Source organism: Entelurus aequoreus, linkage group LG10, assembly GCF_033978785.1.
Source record: "Entelurus aequoreus isolate RoL-2023_Sb linkage group LG10, RoL_Eaeq_v1.1, whole genome shotgun sequence".
Lineage (NCBI taxonomy): Eukaryota > Metazoa > Chordata > Actinopteri > Syngnathiformes > Syngnathidae > Entelurus > Entelurus aequoreus.
This window is the reverse complement of record NC_084740.1, coordinates 14697552-14715659: the sequence shown is the minus strand read 5'-3', so window position 1 is coordinate 14715659 and position 18108 is coordinate 14697552. Positions and strand designations below refer to the sequence as shown.

The following is an 18108-nucleotide window of genomic DNA, read 5'->3' as shown; positions in this document are numbered from 1 at the left end:
CAATGGTGTACATTAAACATATGTTTCTTATTACAAGTTTGTCCTTAAATAAAATAGTGAACATACAAGACAACTTTTCTTTTAGTAGTAAGTAAACAAACAAAGGCTCCTAATTTAGCTGCTGACATATGCAGTAACAAATTGTGTCATTTCTCATTCTATTATTTTGTCAAAATTATTAAGGACAAGTGATAGAAAATGAATTATTAACCTACTTGTTCATTTACTGTTAATATCTACTTACTTTCTCTTTTAACATGTTCTATCTACACTTCTGTTAAAATGTAATAATCACTTATTCTTCTGTTGTTTGGTACTTTACATTAGTTTTGGATGATACCACAAATTTGGGTATCAATCCGATACCAAGTAGTTACAGGATCATACATTGGTCATATTTAAAGTCCTTAAGTGTCCAGGGTCGTATTTTCTGAGTTTATAAACATAATATATTTTTTTTTTAAACGAAAGAAGATGTAATGCCAAAAAATATCGACGTAATCATAGTAGTATCGACTAGATTACAGTGGATGTTAGGTGTAGATCCACCAATGGCGTTTGTTTACATTTTGATGCCGGTGAGCTACGGTGTGTAGTAAAGCATGTTTAGCTATTCCTCGTCTTGCAGGGATGATACTTGTAAGAAACTTACTTTATTTGTCGCCATGGAGAGCAGGATTAGTGATTTAGAAGTAGATAAAGCACTGCAGACGGCAGATGGACGTTAGCCGCTAGCTAGCTAGCCATGTCTTAAAGCACCTCTTCCTGAGGGCGTTTCAGTATTATAACTTCACCTTTATTGTTAGTTTTTAAGCCAAAATGCGTCCGTTCTCCCTTTTCTGTCTACAGGCTGTGTCTGCTTGTAAGTACTCCGTGATTGTGCGCTGCCAAACATGCTCCTCTGCTCGTAAACCAGCAATGACACGACGTGACGACGACAAGGGTGGTGGACCGGTACTTTTCAGAGACCGAAAATGAGTCATTAGTATCGCGGTATTATACTAATACTGGTATACCGTACAACCCTAACGTAATGTAATGTACATTTGGAGCAAAACCCACAGTTTTTTAATGACCCCAAACAAGATTAAGTTTCTGGCCCCATTTTGGTCTTTAATATTATTTATTTATTGAATGTTCCACACCCTAAACCCAACATCACAGCCCCACATATGCACACAAGGGGACTAATTCACTAAGATCCAAATACCACGCACTAAACAGCATGTGAAATCCATAAAATAGCGTTTACTATTGTGTGTGATCTACTAAGGCACAGGTGTCAAACTCAAGGCTCGGGGGCCAAATCTGGCTCGCCACATTATTTTATGTAGACCACGAAAGCCTGGATATAATATGCGTTAATAAATTGCTTAATTTTTTATTACTAAATATATTTATTTCCCTTTTGACATTAAAAATCATGTACTGCATGCAATTGCAAATCTTTTAAAATTCAATATTATCAAAATTGCCACTGCTCAGTGGCCTAGTGGTTAGAGTGTCCGCCCTGAGATCGGTAGGTCATGAGTTCAAACCCCGGCCGAGTCATACCAAAGACTTTAAAAATGGGACCCATTACCTCCCTGCTTGGCACTCAGCATCAAGGGTCGGAATTGGGGGTTAAATCACCAAAATGATTCCCGAGCGTAGCCACCGCTGCTGCTCACTGCTCCCCTCACCTCCCAGAGGGTGGAACAAGGGGATGGGTCAAATGCAGAGGGTAATTTCACCACACCTAGTGTGTGTGACTATCGTTGGGACTTTAAAGGCCTACTGAAACCCACTACTACCGACCACGCAGTCTGATAGTTTATATATCAATGATGAAATCTTAACATTATAACACATGCCAATACGGCCGGGTTAACTTATAAAGTGACATTTTAAATTTGCCGCTAAACTTCCGGTTCGAAACGCCTCTGAGGATGACGTATGCGCGTCCTTGTACACGTGTTAGTTAAACCTTTGTACCAATTATATACTATCTACAAACACTTATACTTCCATTGTTATTTATATCCCACATTTAGTTTTTAATTAACATTGATCATAGTATTAAAGGCCTACTGAAAATATTTTTTTTAATTTAAACGGGGAAAGCAGATCCATTCTATGTGTCATACTTGATCATTTCGCGATATTGCCATAATTTTGCTGAAAGGATTTAGTAGAGAACATCGACAATAAAGTTCACAACTTTTGGTCGCTGATAAAAAAAGCCTTGCCTGTACCGGAAGTAGCGTGACGTCACAGGTTGAAGGACTCCTCACATTTCCCCATTGTTTACACCAGCAGCGAGAGCGATTCGGACCGAGAAAGCGACGATTACCCCATTAATTTGAGCCAGGATGAAAGATTTGTGGATGAGGAACGTGAGAGTGAAGGACTAGAGTGCAGTGCAGGACGCATCTTTTTTCGCTCTGACCGTAAATTAGGTAAAAGGGCTCATTGGATTCCACACTCTCTCCTTTTTCTATTGTGGATCACAGATTTGTATTTTAAACCACCTCGGATACTATATCCTCTTGAAAATGAGAGTCGAAAACGCGAAATGGACATTCACAGTGACTTTTATCTCCACGACAATACATCGGTGAAGCACTTTAGCTACGGCGCTAACGTGATAGCATCGGGCTTAACTGCAGATAGAAACAAAATAAATAAACCCCTGACTGGAAGGATAGACAGAAGATCAACAATACTATTAAACCATGGACCTGTAACTACACGGTTAATGCGTTCCAGCCTGGTGAAGATTAACAATGCTGTTACTAACGACGCCATTGAAAGTAACTTAGCAACGGGACCTCACAGAGCTATGCTAAAAACATTAGCTATCCACCTACGCCAGCCAGCCCTCATCTGCTCATCAACACCCGTGCTCACCTGCGTTCCAGCGATCGACGGAGCGACGAAGGACTTCACCCGATCATCCGTGCGGTCGGCGGCTAGCGTTGGCTAGCGCGTCTGCTATCCAAGTCAAAGTCCTCCTGGTTGTGTTGCTGTAGCCAGCTGCTAATACACCGATCCCACCTAAAGCTTTCTTCTTTGCAGTCTTCATTGTTCATTAAACAAATTGCAAAAGATTCACCAACACAGATGTCCAGAATACTGTGGAATTTTGCAATGAAAACCGAGCTTTTTGTATTGGATACAATGTGTCCGAATACTTCCGTTTCAACGATTGACGTCACGCGCATACGTCATCATACATAGACGTTTTCAACCGGAAGTTTAGCGGGAAATTTAAAATTGCACTTTATAAGTTAACCCGGCCGTATTGGCATGTGTTGCAATGTTAAGATTTCATCATTCATATATAAACTATCAGACTGCGTGGTCGGTAGTAGTGGCTTTCAGTAGTTGTGTTGATTCAAGAGTGATATATTTTTCCAAGACATTGGTCTTAAAGTGTTTTTTAAATGTGTGAATAGAACTGGAACATTTTAAGGAATCATCCAAGCTGTTCCACAGATGAACCCCCCTGACAGAAACACATCTACTTTTTAAGCTCGTTCTTATATTTGCTTTCTGAAAGACAGCTGAGCCTCCCTAGGTTTGAACCTCTCCTGCAGACACCGAGGCAGCATGTGGTTATGAGCTTTGTACGTCACAATAACAATGTTGAGGTCAACAAGATTGTGCAGTTTTAATGTTTTTAATTTAATAAACAGAGCATTGGTAAGCGGAAGAAGATGGATGGATGGATGGATGGATGGATGGATGGATGGATGGATGGTATGGTCATGATAATCCGCATAGTTTACAATTCTAATGGATTTCTTTCAATTTCAAGATGCTTCTCTTCAGAATGTGCCGCTTTGTGGGGGGTCTTATTTACGCGGCTCCATTTTCTCCGTCATCTGTGTTGTAACGGTTGTTTTTAGCGCTTCCATAGCGAGTGCACTGACGGATATAAGTTAGAACTGTATGCTGCTTTGTATTAGAAATGGCAACAACAAGAGGATAGACATAAAGAAGGAGCTTATTGACTATGGCGCGGACTACAATGGCGGATGCACGCACATTTTTGTGACTTATGCAGATGTCAAATACACAACAGCAGGTACTAATAGGTAAGAAAGAGTTGGTTTTGCATAATAGGTCAAAACAAAACACCCGATAATATGTCTCCTAATAGGTGCCATTTTGGGGTCCTTATACACATGCCATAATATTATGTGTATGTTAAATCACAGTACGCCTGACTAATTCCCCGACAATCCATCAAGCGGTGCGGTTTCGTAGTTTACCAAAGTCGTACTAAAAAGTTTTGCCAGATTTTTGAGCCTTGTGTGTAATGTTCAAAGAAACATCAACATTCTGGGCTTGCTTACTGGCGTCATTTGTTGAACAGGTGTCAACTTGCAATCCGAATATTCCTCGTTTGTGTGACAGCCATCTACTTGTCACACTTATCATTACACCATGTACCAAATCAAATGACCTCGAGGTCGGTAAGCACTACCAGAATTTTTTTTAGAAAATTAAAGGACTTTAAAGGCACCTTATACTCCAAAAAATACAGTATTCTAAAATTAACAAATCAAAATCAATTCAAACTGTCTCAAAGTATGCTGAATTGATTCAGGACATTTAGCACCATTTGTACCTAGTGATGTACTAGGTGCTAGTGAAGTGAATTATATCATGTTAAATTTTCTTATATGATTGGAAGTATTATGTGTTTGTATTTGGTCACAGAATCCTTTAAAGGATTATTCTACTAAGGGCAAAAGTGCAAATGTCCATCACAAGCACCCCAGAGAGTGGGGGCTTTTGCCCCCAGGACATTGAGGAATTTAAGGGATAGCAGCAGTTGGATTTTAGGAGAGATCAACAGCAACATCTGGTAGGAAGCCCCACAGATAGGGGTAGAGGATAGGGGTCGGAGGTCACCCGACTCAAACTGATCAAAGGAATAATGTCCAGGTAAGATTGATTGGCCAGACTGACCGGCACCAAGGCTAGAACCACAAAGAGTAAGGGTCTTTGTGTAAAAAGGTATTTAAGCACAGTGTTCAGAGAGTACATCAGAAGAGAGTAATCTGGTCTACTCATTATCGTGGGGGATCGCTGAAACAAATAAAGCTATTTGTTCGACGATTCCTCGTTGGCGTCTCCTTGGCTCATCACCCATCACACGACCATCAAATATACAACACTAGCAATCGAACAGTTAGTATGTATTAGCATTTGGCTAATTTTAGAAGTATAAAACAAACATGTATGTATTTGTTTACTTTCTACTGACTTGCTGGCATGTGGAATGTTAACATGCTCATGCCTGTTGCTCGGCTGATTTTTTTTAAATTGACAGTCATTTATAAAAACTTGTTTTTAGTAAAATTGTTATACTTTTTTGGTGAAATTTTTTGTCAAAAAAGACAAAATGAATGGACTATGATTTTATTTGAGGCACTGCAAAAAGTCAGTGTTCAAAAACAAGAAAAAAACTAACGAAAATTAGGGGTATTTTATTTGAAAATTATCTGCCAATAGAACAAGAAAATTTGGCTTGTCAAGACTTTCCAAAACAAGTAAAATCAGCTAACCGCAATGAACCCAAAACTACCTTAAAATAAGTATATCCTCACTAATAACAAGTGCACTTTTCTTGGTAGAAAAAAAAGAGACTTTTTGCTCGATATGTGGAAAAATATTCTTAAATTAAGTAAATGCTAGTGCCATTATCTTGACATAATGATATGCGCTTAGCATTACATTTCTTGAAACCAGCAAACTTATACTTAAAAACGAATTTATTGTTCTTAATGGAAAGGCAACAAGGCAACCGTGTGTTACTCTCGGGGTTTCCTAGCCGCTCAGACAAATCATATGGTCTAAAAATGCATTTTTCCATCGATAACATGACATCATCGCGCCAAGTGCATGCTCTTTCAGTCAATTTGTGTGCATATATATATTTACAGCCCGGCCCCCGGCCAAAAATTTTAAATTTTAATTTTGAGGAATTTTTCTGAATGTGCATGAACTATTTCTGTTCAAAATTGTTTGAAATGTCAAATGTTTAAATATTAACTGTCAGTTTACTGTAATGTGCCAACTGTACTACTATATGAGTACATATTTTCTATTGTTTCATTGAAAATAAAACAGCAAAGTCAATTTGGCTGTCATCTGTTTTAATTATGAGACAATTGTGTCGAAGTCATGATTTTTTTTTTTTCATGCTTGAAATAAGAAATTATTACTTTAAAAAAGTAGTTTTGTACTTGTGAGTGTTGATGACACAGCTTTGCAACAGTTGATATTCTAGTTTCAAGCATGTTTTACTCAATATACTGTAGGTCATAAAATCTCAGCAACAAGCTGTAATATCTTACTGAGATCATTTAGGACCAAAACCCTTAAAACAAGTAAAAGACTCTAACATAAAATCTGCTTAGTGAGAAGTATTATCTTATCAGACAAAAAATAAGCAAATATCACCCTTATTTGAGATATTTAATCTTACTTAGATTTCAGTTTTTGCAGTGTGGAGCCATAAAGGACTGAAACATCCATGAGAAGGAGGACTAATTTGCTTACTTGTGAGCAAGTTCCTATTTTCCTTTGTGTTTATTTTTACTTCCACGGTGACAACTTTTCCTTTGTTTGGCACGCTGCGGCTCGGGATGCATAATGAAGTGTTAAAAGTTACCTAATAATCGATGCCATGCCAATGCCCTGAAGTGAAACAAAACACGGTATTCATTCTCCGTTTAGCTAAGCCGGCACATAATATTTTTCCGCCTAATACAGGGGTGGGCAATTAATTTTTACCGGGGGCCGCATGAGCAACCCGAGCACTGCTGGAGGGCCACATCGACAATATTTCAATTAAATTTTGCTCAATATTATTTTTGATATATACCGTAAGATAAATAATAATAATAATAATTAATAATAATAGTAATACTTCAACATAGTGTGTGTAACAGCATTCCATGACTAATATAAATAAATTAACATTAATAATAAATGACAGTAAAATAAGCACACGTATGACTGAGGAGTCATAGTGTAACTTTGTGTGGTGTTTGAGTTGTCCGACTTTTTGTGTGGCCATAAACGCACCAGTGGTTTAGTGCTATGCGTGTTGGTGACAGATGACAAGTTGGTTTTGGCCTGGTTTGTACGGCAGAAAATGACTAGTTTTTCGAGATAGAAGTGTTTTACTTATGTTTTTGGTGTGGTTATGGCCGAATATAAACAGTTTTGCTCAATAAAGTGATCGATATAATTCCTGGCCTCGAAGCATCTCGATAGACGTTACAATAATTGAACGGTGTTCAATTGAACGGTGTTGACGAACACCGTTAGGGCCGCTTGTCACTGTCACTCAAAGTTGCATTGCAAAATTACATAGAATAAATATGTTTATTTTGTTTAGAATTCAGATGGGATTTGATTTGGTGCGGGGCATATATTTGCTGCGCGCAGCAGACGCTAGCAGTGCGCAATTGCGCAGGCACGCACCTTAGAGGGAACGTTGCATGGCAGTCCATGTCTTGTTGGAAACACGCCATTCTTCATCAACTTTTCTCTTTTTAGCGTCACGGGTGTAAACCGTGCATCACTTGTCGCTGAATGTGCACCTTCACTCGCAGGTTACACACGGACACACGCCCATAAAGAATAATTTTCAAAATAAAAGCAGCACAGTTGTATTGCGCGCACGACATAGATGTTTTTTCAACTTTATTTTGTAATTAATGATTGCAGCTGTTCACATTCACTCACAATCACGCACACGCACACGTCCACACGGAAGTAATACAAATAACGATTTTCAAAACAAAAGCAGCACCGTTGTATTGCACACTCGAAATAGATACTTTTTAAAATGTATTTTGTAATTTATAATTGGCCTCACGCGGGCCGGACAGGGACGCACAAAGGGCCGGATGCGGCCCGCGGGCCGCAGAATGCCCAGGTCTGGCCTAAGACGTGCGTTGTTATGCGGCTCATATTCCTCTGCCGGCGCGCACTGTAACTCGTCCTCAAGCGAGTCTTTTGTTGACGAACCAGATTTCCTTTTTAATGAATTTACTGGAGCGCGCTCATAACCGCAAAATTACTTCATAACACGAAACACAGTAAACCGAGGCTTGTCATGTGGAAAACAATTTTAAAAAACACCAACCTTTACATGAAGATGATCATCCAGCAGAATGTTGGTTGTCTTCAGATTAAGGTGAAGTATCGGAGGTCGCAGGCTGTGGAGAAAATTCATGCCCATGGAGGCCTCGTGAATCATCTGGAACTTCTTAGGCCACATCAGATTGACATTAAATAGGAGATTGTTCAGCGATCCGTTGTTCATGTACTCCATTACTATAGCAAGTGCCTCGTTGCAAAGACCGTAGATGCACACTATGTACTTGAATTTCACTTTCGCTATGTTGGACGCCGCTTTCATTACTCTCCTGCAACATAAAAAAAAGAAATATTCATTGACGAGTGACGCCACATTCGCAACACATTTACTACAAACAATAATAATTCCTCACTTGTACATGTGTGGACAGGCACTGGTGTCCAAAACTTTAAGGGCACACTTCTCCCGCCACAGCTTGACCTTCACTTGGTAGATTTGACCGAATGTGCCTTCTGCTACTTTAATCCGGTCCGTTTCGAAGTCGTCCTTCTTGAAGTACTTCAGTAATCCATTGGATGGTTCCGGGTAATCCATAAATGCCGTCATCCGCTCCGCACGAGCCCCGTTAACACAGCCGCTGTCTAATCCCAATCATCAGCGGGATTCTGTCTCGTAGACGCATCGACCAGCGTTCCCACGGGGACTTGGGTGTGTGTGTGTGTGTGTGTGTGTGTGTGTGTTTGCACAATTAATCCAGTAAAACACCTGTAGAGTCACCTACTGTGGGAGGAGCCAAGCTTTGGAAACTGGTTTGTGTCCCAATGTCGCAGAGCCGGTTTGAAACTAACATGTGGTTACCCTTCATGTCCTTCACAGAAATGCTGATTAGGTTGTGATTATAAGCAGACTTTCTTATATGAAACCAAAAACTGGGGTACAACCTCTGACAAAAAAGGATGGAATCACCAGACTTGAAGGATGTTCATTCAGTTGTTGAATTTTGTAGAAGAAGAAGCAGACAACCGACATGGCACAAAACTACAGTATAGTCATTTTCAAATGGCAACTTTCTGGCTTTAAAAAAAAAAACTTAAGAAAATAAATTGTGGTAGTCAGTATCAGTTTCATTTTTAGATCAAACAGAGTGACACAAATAAGGAATCACTCAATTCTGAGATGAACATTATCCAATCAGCCTGTTAATTCCCAAGTGTTGCCAAAGCTAACACTTGCAGCAGATTAAATCTCAGTCTGCAGTTAAAGGCCTACTGAAACCCACTACTACCGACCACGCAGTCTGATAGTTTATATATCAATGATGAAATCTTAACATTATAACACATGCCAATACGGCCGGGTTAACTTATAAAGTGACATTTTAAATTTGCCGCTAAACTTCCGGTTCGAAACGCCTCTGAGGATGACGTATGCGCGTGACGTAGACCGGCGAACACGGGTATGCCTTCCACATTGAAGCCAATACGAAAAAGCTCTGTTTTCATTTCATAATTCCACAGTATTCTGGACATCTGTGTTCGTGAATCTGTTGCAATCATGTTCATTGCATGATGGAGAAGGAAGCTGAGCAAGCAAAGAAGAAAGTTGTCGGTGCGAAATGGACGTATTTTTCGAACGTAGTCAGCCACAACAGTACACAGCCGGCGCTTCTTTGTTTACATTCCCGAAAGATGCAGTCAAGATGGAAGAACTCGGATAACAGAGACTCTAACCAGGAGGACTTTTGACTTCGATACACAGACGCCTGTAGAGAACTGGGACAACACAGACTCTTACCAGGATTACTTTGATTTGGATGACAAAGACGCAGACGTGCTACTGTCAGTATGCAGCTTTGGCTTCTAAACATTTGATCGCTTGACCGTATGTGCGCAACTTTTTTTTGCGTATGTACGTAGCTTTTTTAAAATATATAAGCTTTATGAACCTTGGGTTAGGTGAACGGTCTTTTGGGCTGAGTGATTGTGTGTGTTGATCAGGTGTTTGAATTGTATTGGCGTGTTCTATGGAGCTAGGAGCTAGCAGAGGAGCTAGGAGCTAGCATAACAAACACGCAGGTGTTTTTATGCAGGATTAATTTGTGGCATATTAAATATAAGCCTGGTTGTGTTGTGGCTAATAGAGTATATATATGTCTTGTGTTTATTTACTGTTGTAGTCATTCCCAGCTGAATATCAGGTCACCCCCGGCTCTCACAGCATCTTCCCTATCTGAATAGCTTCAACTCCCCACTAGTCCTTCACTTGCACTTTACTCATCCACAAATCTTTCATCCTCGCTCAAATTAATGGGGAAATTGTCGCTTTCTCGGTCCGAATCTCTCTCACTTCATGCGGCCATCATTGTAAACAATAGGGAACTTTGCGTATATGTTCAACTGACTACGTCACGCTACTTCCGGTAGGGGCAAGCCTTTTTTTTATCAGATACCAAAAGTTGCAATCTTTATCGTCGTTGTTCTATACTAAATCCTTTCAGCAAAAATATGGCAATATCGCGAAATGATCAAGTATGACACATAGAATAGATCTGCTATCCCCGTTTAAATAAAAAAAATTCATTTCAGTAGGCCTTTAAAGAGGAGTGTTCACATTTTAGAGAGCTGTTGCACCAGATGGAGTGACATGAATCACGGCTCCAACAGGAGAGATGTCAATATGAAACAAAGCAAAGGATTATCAAATTTCTTCAAGAAAGTAAATCATCAAGCAATGTTGCGAATGATGCACTGCAAAAACTGTAATCTAAGTAAGATGAAATATCTCAAATAAGGGTGATATTTGCTTATTTTCTGTCTGATAAGATAATTCTTCTCACTAAGCAGATTTTATGTTAGAGTGTTTTACTTGTTTTAAGGGTTTTGGTCCTAAATGATCTCAGTAAGATATTACAGCTTGTTGCTGAGATTTGATGACCTATATTGAGTAAAACATGCTTGAAACTAGAATATCAACTGTTGCAAAGCTGTGTCATTAACACTCACAAGTATAAAACTACTTCTTTAAAGTAATAATTTCTTACTTCAAGTGTGAAAAAAAAATGATGTATGCATATCATTATGTCAAGACAATGGCACTAGCACTTACTTAATTTAAGAATATTTTTCAACATATTGAGCAAAAAGGTTTCATTTTTATACCGAGAAAAAGCACTTGTTATTAGTGAGAATATACTTATTTTAAGGTATTTTTGGGTTGATTGAGGTTAGCTAATTTTACTTGTTTCGGAAAGTCTTGACAAGCCAAATGTTCTTGTTCTATTGGCAGATAATTTTGCTTAGTTCAAATAAAATACCCCTAAGTTTTTTTTTGTTTTTGTTTTTTTTTTTTGAACACTGACTTTTTGCAGTGTGTTGATGGTTCAGTCAGCTGTGTCTAAAATCTGGACCAAGTACTAACAATAGGGAACGCTTGTAAAAGGCAAGCATACGGGTACATAGGCGGCGATCTACATGTCTGCCAGTGGGTGCTCGGTGTGTGTGTATTAGTGTTGTCCCGATACCAATATTTCGGTACTTTTTGGTACTTTTCAGTACTTTTCTAAATAAAGGGTACCACAAAAAATTTCATATTGGCTTTATTTTAACAAAAAGTCTTAGGGTACATTAAACATATGTTTCTTATTGCAATTTCGTCCTTAAATTAAATAGTGAACATACTAGACAACCTTTCTTTTAGTAGTAAGTAAACAAACAAAGGCTCCTAATTTAGCTGCTGGCGTATGCAGTAACATATTGTGTCATTCATCATTCTATTATTGTGTCAAAATTTTTAAGGAGAAGTGGTAGAAAATGATTTTTTAATCTACTTGTTCATTTACGGTTAATATCTGGTTATTTTCTGTTCCAACATGTTCTATCTACACTTCTGTTAAAATGTAATAATATTTGTTTTAATCTGTTGTTTGGATACTTTACATTTGTTTTGGATGATACCACAAATTTGGGTAACAATCCGATACCAAGTAGTTACAGGATCATACATTGGTCATATTCAAAGTCCACATGTGTCCAGGGACATATTTCCTGAGTTTATATACATAATATACATTTAAAAAAAACGAAAGAAGATTTTGTGATGTTAAAAAATATCAATGTAATCATAGTAGTATCGACTAGAGACGCTATTGTACGTGGTATCATTACAGTGGATGTTAGGTGTGGATCCACCAATAGCGTTTGTTTATATTGTAGCGTTCTGTAGTGTTTATGTTGTATTGCAGTGCAAATATTCTTCCAAAATGTGTTTCTCGTTTTTGTTTAGTGTGGTTTCACTATATGACACATGTTTATGACAGTGTTGGCGTTGTTCATACTGCCACCCTTAGTGTGACATGTATGGCTGTTGAGTAAGTATGCGCTTCATTCGCACGTGTGCAGTGTGTTCAAAATCTAGATGATTGTGTCATTAGTTCAATATCCGGCACAATTAAATCTTAGTTAGACTTTGCTAATTCTAGATTATATGATATGTGACTTATGTAAAACGGACCAAACTTGCCACAAAATTAACAACAAAATTGATTTTTCAAAAATGTTTTAAAGATTGAAAGTTGCCATCAATCCCCCGTGGGTGCTCGGCATTGTACGGGTAGACCAAGGAAAACATCAACGCGTCAAGACATAAAACTTAAAGCAATATGTCTTGAAAACAGAAAATGCACAGCAAAACAAATGAAGAACAAATGGGCGGAAACTGGAGTCCTCGCCTGTGACCTCACTGTAAGAAACCGCCGGAAGAAAACGGGATTTAGAAACAGAAAAGCTAAACAAAAGCCGTCATTAACATCTAGACAGAAAAACAAGGTTCCAATGGGCTATAGAAAAACAATCATGGACTATGGATGACTGGATGAAAGTCATTGGGCAAGGTAATTGCCATGTTTGTGTTTGAAGGATGAGGCTGTTGATAGCAAGTAACTTAGTTTTTAATAACTCACGTTCTCAACAACATACATGTGTCTTCATGCAGTCTTGCTCTACCACCTTATATGGCACGGTAAGCAGCATACTAACCAGCACTGCCCCCTAGCGGTCATACATGTAATAACATCTGATCATAACATCCCCCTTTTTCTAAGACAAAATGTATTGACATGACTAATCACCTTAGCTGGGTCAGTTATTTTAACAACTTCTGATTTAGTCTAACTCTGACACATATGTGCAGTATGAACAATTTCAAATCGCATAGGCTATCTCAAATCTAAGCCAATACTATTATAACACTTTCACAACAATCAATATACATTTTGTTCAACATATTTAACATACATATTGATTTTTCTTCGTTTACAAGTTCAGTCTATCAGGCCTTTTGATTTCTCTTGTGGACCTTCTTAATTCAGGTTCATTTGGAGTAGGTGTGTTACAGTCAGCGTTACAGTCCATAACAGGTGTGGGTATTACCGTAATTTCCGGACTATAAGGCGCACCTGACTATAAGCCGCACCAGCTAAATTTAGGGGAAAATACAAATTGCTCCATATATAAGCCGCACCCGACTATAAGCCGCAGGCGTTTTGATGTGTAATTACCGTAGTATATAGGGGTTCCTGCTACCACGGAGGGGATTGTCGGGACAGAGATGACTGTTTGGGAACGCAAAGCGTCCCATTTATTAACAATAAATCTTTCAATCATTCAATCAAACTTTCACATCTTTGACATGGCGAACAGCATTCGTGCAGAGTACAAATAATACAACGGTGCAAAGTAATACAAAGTGCTCGCCTGTACGTTATCAAAATAACCAGCCTACTACCGGTATATGAAAAGTCAGTCTTTAATCATTGTGTCATCGTCTTCCTCCTGCGTACTAAAACCACCGGAATCCTCTTCGTCGGTGTCGGAGAAGAACAGGTCCAAAATGGCGTCGTCAGCCACTCTCTCTCCTTTGTTTGTCGCTCTCAAAACCTTCCTCTTCGTCAGTGGAATCAACGGCTCCGGCTTCGTCAGCCGTTACGCCGTCCTCTTAATCATCATCACGACGCAGCAGTCCAGTTGCTGACTCAGAGTCGTCCGTGCCCTAATGGACAGTCCTTTTCGTCTCATAAATCTGAGACACCATGATGGTCCACCTCTAAAATCTTCAATATTCATTTCTTTGGCGGTGGTTTGGGCTTTCAGTCGGATCTGCACGGTGGAAACACCCCGGCCGTCTGCTCTCTGTGTGTTCACCCAGTCCTCAAGAAAGTTTTCAAGTTCCGGCCATCTGCTTTTATTACCTCTGAAGGATTTTTTTGTCTTTTTGCATTGAATCAGTTCTTCATGCTGCCGTCTCCAACGTCTCACCATTGATTCATTGATGTCAAGGGTACGTGCAGCAGCTCTATTTCCTTCTTTGACAGCCAGATCGATTGCCTTTAACTTAAAAGCAGCATCATATGCACTTCTCCGTTTGTTTTCCATATTGAGGGTGTTTGCATGAACACTTCCTTCGCGCAAACTGTCGCTGCTGACGCTCTCCTACTCTTTGTTTTGCTCTCGTTACCTGGCACCAGATGTCTGCCTCGGTCTCGCGCATCCTCGGTAGTGCGCGCCCCTGGTTACCATAAGCCGTAAAAAAGCTGCACCATTGTATAAGCCGCAGGGACCAGAACGAGGGGAAAAAGTAGCGGTTTATAGTCCGGAGATTACGGTACCTGAGATTACCCACGAGTTACACTGAGCTCACCAACAGTCCTTTGAGGAGTCTTTAACAGACTGCGACGATTGCGTCTGAGGATTTGTCCATCATCAGTTCTCACCGTGTACGATCGTGGAGCAACTTCTTGCAGGACTGTTGCTTTTGTACTCCATCCATCAGTATCCTCAATCCTGACTGTGTTGTTGGTAGTCAGTGGAGGAAGACACTCGGTTGTTTTGTCATAGAATGACTTTTGCATCATCTTCTGTTGTCGTACTTTACGTTCAATCTTTGAAGGATTATTTTGCTTTATTTTGTTGTTGGAATGACTCGGCAACGTTGTTCGTAGCTTCCTCTTCATCAGCAGTTCAGCTGGTGATAGTCCGCACTGAAGAGGTGATGCTCTATAGCTCAATAAAGCCGAATACGGATCCGAGTCATTGTCAGCTGCTTTCTTTAGGAGTTGCTTGAGAATTTGAACTCCTTTTTCCGCTTGCCCGTTTGATTGTGCATACTGTGGGCTTAACGTCATATGCTGGAAATCATATTGCACTGCAAACTTCTGCCATTCTTTGCTGCTGAAGCATGGGCCGTTGTCGCTCACTACAGTGTGTGGAATGCCATGCCTGGCGAAGATAGATTTAGCATGTGTTATTACACAAGTTGACGTTAAGCCTGCTAGTAGCGCCATCCCAGGGAAGTTTGAGTAGTAATCCACTACCACTAAATAGTCTTTACCTCTGAGATGAAACAAGTCCATTCCTACTCTGTGCCATGGTGCGGTTGGCACCTCAGCAACCACCATAGGCTCTTTGCTCTGCTTGTTCCTGTGTTTCTGGCATGTTTCACATTTATTTATGAGTGTTTCAATGTCTTTGTTCAGTCCGGGCCAGAAAATCGACTCTCTCGCCCTCCTTTTGCATTTTTCGATGCCGAGATGGCCTTCATGTATCCTGTGCAAAATGTCCATACTCAAAGCCTGTGGAATAACAATCCTGCCCTTTTTCAACAGCAGTCCATCCACAGTACTGAGCTCACCTCTGACGTGGTAAAATTGTGGACATGAACCAGCCGGCCATCCCTCATCCATGTTCCTCATGACATGCTGTAGCTCAGCATCCGTTGCTGTAGCCTCAGCTATTTGTCTTGACTTTGTGTCTGACACAGGCAGTATAGCAGACACCATGTTCACATGACACTGTATGTCCTCATCTGTTGCACTCACACTGTCGCCTGTAGTTGCTCTGGATAAGGCATCAGCAAGGATTAGATGTTTACCTGGAGTATATTTTAGTTCAAAATCATACCTTTGCATCTTCATCATCAACCGTTGAATCAGCGGTGACATTTCATTAAGATTATTTTTGATGATGGCAACCAGCGGTCGGTGATCAGTTTCAACTGTAAAGGACGGCAGGCCGTACACATAGCTATGAAACCGCTCCAAACCATATGCCAGTCCCAAACATTCTTTTTCAATCTGAGCGTATCGACATTCAGATTTTGTCATAGCTCGAGATGCATAGGCTACCGGTTTCCAGTGCTCACCCTCAGCCTGGAGTAGAACGGCACCAATACCATCTTTGGAAGTATCGGTTGGCACTTTTATCCTCTTTGTGTGGTCATAAAATGACAACACAGGTGCTGTAGTCAGTGTGTTCTTGAGTTTTTGCTACTCATGCTCATGTTTCACTGTCCATTTAAACTGACAGTCCCTGTGCAGAAGCTCTCGTATGCAAGACGTCTTTGTTGTCAGATTGGGAATGAATTTACCTATAAAATTGACCATCCCCATGATGCGTAGCACACCGGTTTTGTCTGTGGGCCTTGGCATGTTCTGTATTGCACGTATTTTTTCTTGATCTGGTTGGACACCACGTGCAGACAGCTGGTCTCCAAGGAAAAGGATCTCCTGAACACCAAACTCACATTTACTCTTGTTGAGTTTTAGTCCATACTTTTGTATGCGTTCCATAACTCTGTTCAGTCTCTCATTGTGCTCTTGGGCTGTGGATCCCCATATGATGATGTCATCAATGTAGACTCGAACTCCATCCAAGCCCTCGATGATCTGCTCCATCGCTCTGTGAAATATTTCAGGTGCTGACTTTGTTCCGAAAGGCAGTCTGAGAAAGCAGTGCCTGCCGAAGGGCGTATTAAAGGTACAGTACATTGTGCTGCTTTCACTCAGTTTCAGCTGCCAGAAACCTTGTGAGGCGTCAAACTTTGTGAAGTAGCTGGCACCTGATATTTCACTGATGATCTCTTCACGTGTAGGTATTTAAAGGAGCTGTTTACAACATTTACACAAATGTCGAAAGTGCGCTAACTTTCAAATGTTTTTACACAGTGTATCCCACCCTCTCACGGCATCTTATCCATCCATCCACCTTCTTATGCTTATCCGAAGTCGGGTCGCGGGGGCAGCAGCCTAAGCAGAGAAGCCCAGACTTCCCTCTCCCCAGCTAATTTGTCCAGCTCTTCCCCGAGATCCAGAGGTATTGCCAGGCCAGCTGGGAGACATGGTCTCTCCGCTGTGTCCTGGGTCGGATGCACTTTAAACATCTCTCGAGGGAGGCATCCAGGTGCCATCTTGACCAGATGCCCAAACCACCTTATCCGGCTCCTCTCGATGTGGAGGAGCAGTGGCTTTACTCTGAGCTCCTCACGAAGGACAGAGCTTCTTACCCTATCTCTAAAATAGAACCCCGCCACCCGACGGAGGAAACTCATTTCGGCCACTTGTACCTGTGACCTTGTCTTTTCGGTCATAATCCAAAGCTCATGACCATAGGTGAGGATAGGGATGTAGATCGACCGGTAAATTGAAAGCTCTGACTTCTGGCTGAGCTCCTTCTTCACCACGGCGGACCGATACAGGGTCCGCATCACTGCAGACGCTGCATCGATCCGCCTGTCAATCTCACGATCCACACTTCCCTCACTCCTGAACAAGTGCCCAAGGTACTTGAACTCCTCCACTTGGGGCAGGATCTCCTCCCCAACCCAGAGATGGCACCCCACCCTATTTCGGGCGAGAACCTTGTACTCGGTCATGGAAGTGCTGATTTTCATCCCAGTCGCTTCAAAAACCGATCTAGTGAGAGCTGAAGAACCTGGTCAGATGAAACCAGCAGGACCACATCAGGACCTAATCCTGCAGCCACCAAACTAGATCCCCTCAACGCCCTGACTGCGCCTAGAATTTCTGTCCATAACAGTTGTAAACAGAATTTGGTGACAAAGGGCAACCCTGGCAGAGTCCAACGCTGACTGGAAACGGGTCCGACTTACTGCCGACAATGCGGACCAAGCTCTGACACTGATCATATAGTGAGCAGACCGCCACAATCAGG

The 18108-nt window shown here is 40.8% G+C and overlaps 1 protein-coding gene across 1 annotated transcript in view; it reads right to left on the bottom strand.

The window, feature by feature from the left end:
• The window catches only part of ankk1 (ankyrin repeat and kinase domain containing 1), a 51058-nt gene extending 42257 nt beyond the window's left edge, over nt 1-8801 (bottom strand). The window contains exons 1-2 of the mRNA XM_062062047.1: nt 8520-8801; nt 8153-8435 (exon numbers count right to left, since the gene is read on the bottom strand). Of these exons, the coding sequence (XP_061918031.1) occupies nt 8153-8435; nt 8520-8713 (477 nt within the window). The 5' untranslated portion in view covers nt 8714-8801. The remainder of the gene's footprint in view (nt 1-8152; nt 8436-8519) is intronic.
• Nucleotides 8802-18108: the final 9307 nt, after the last annotated feature.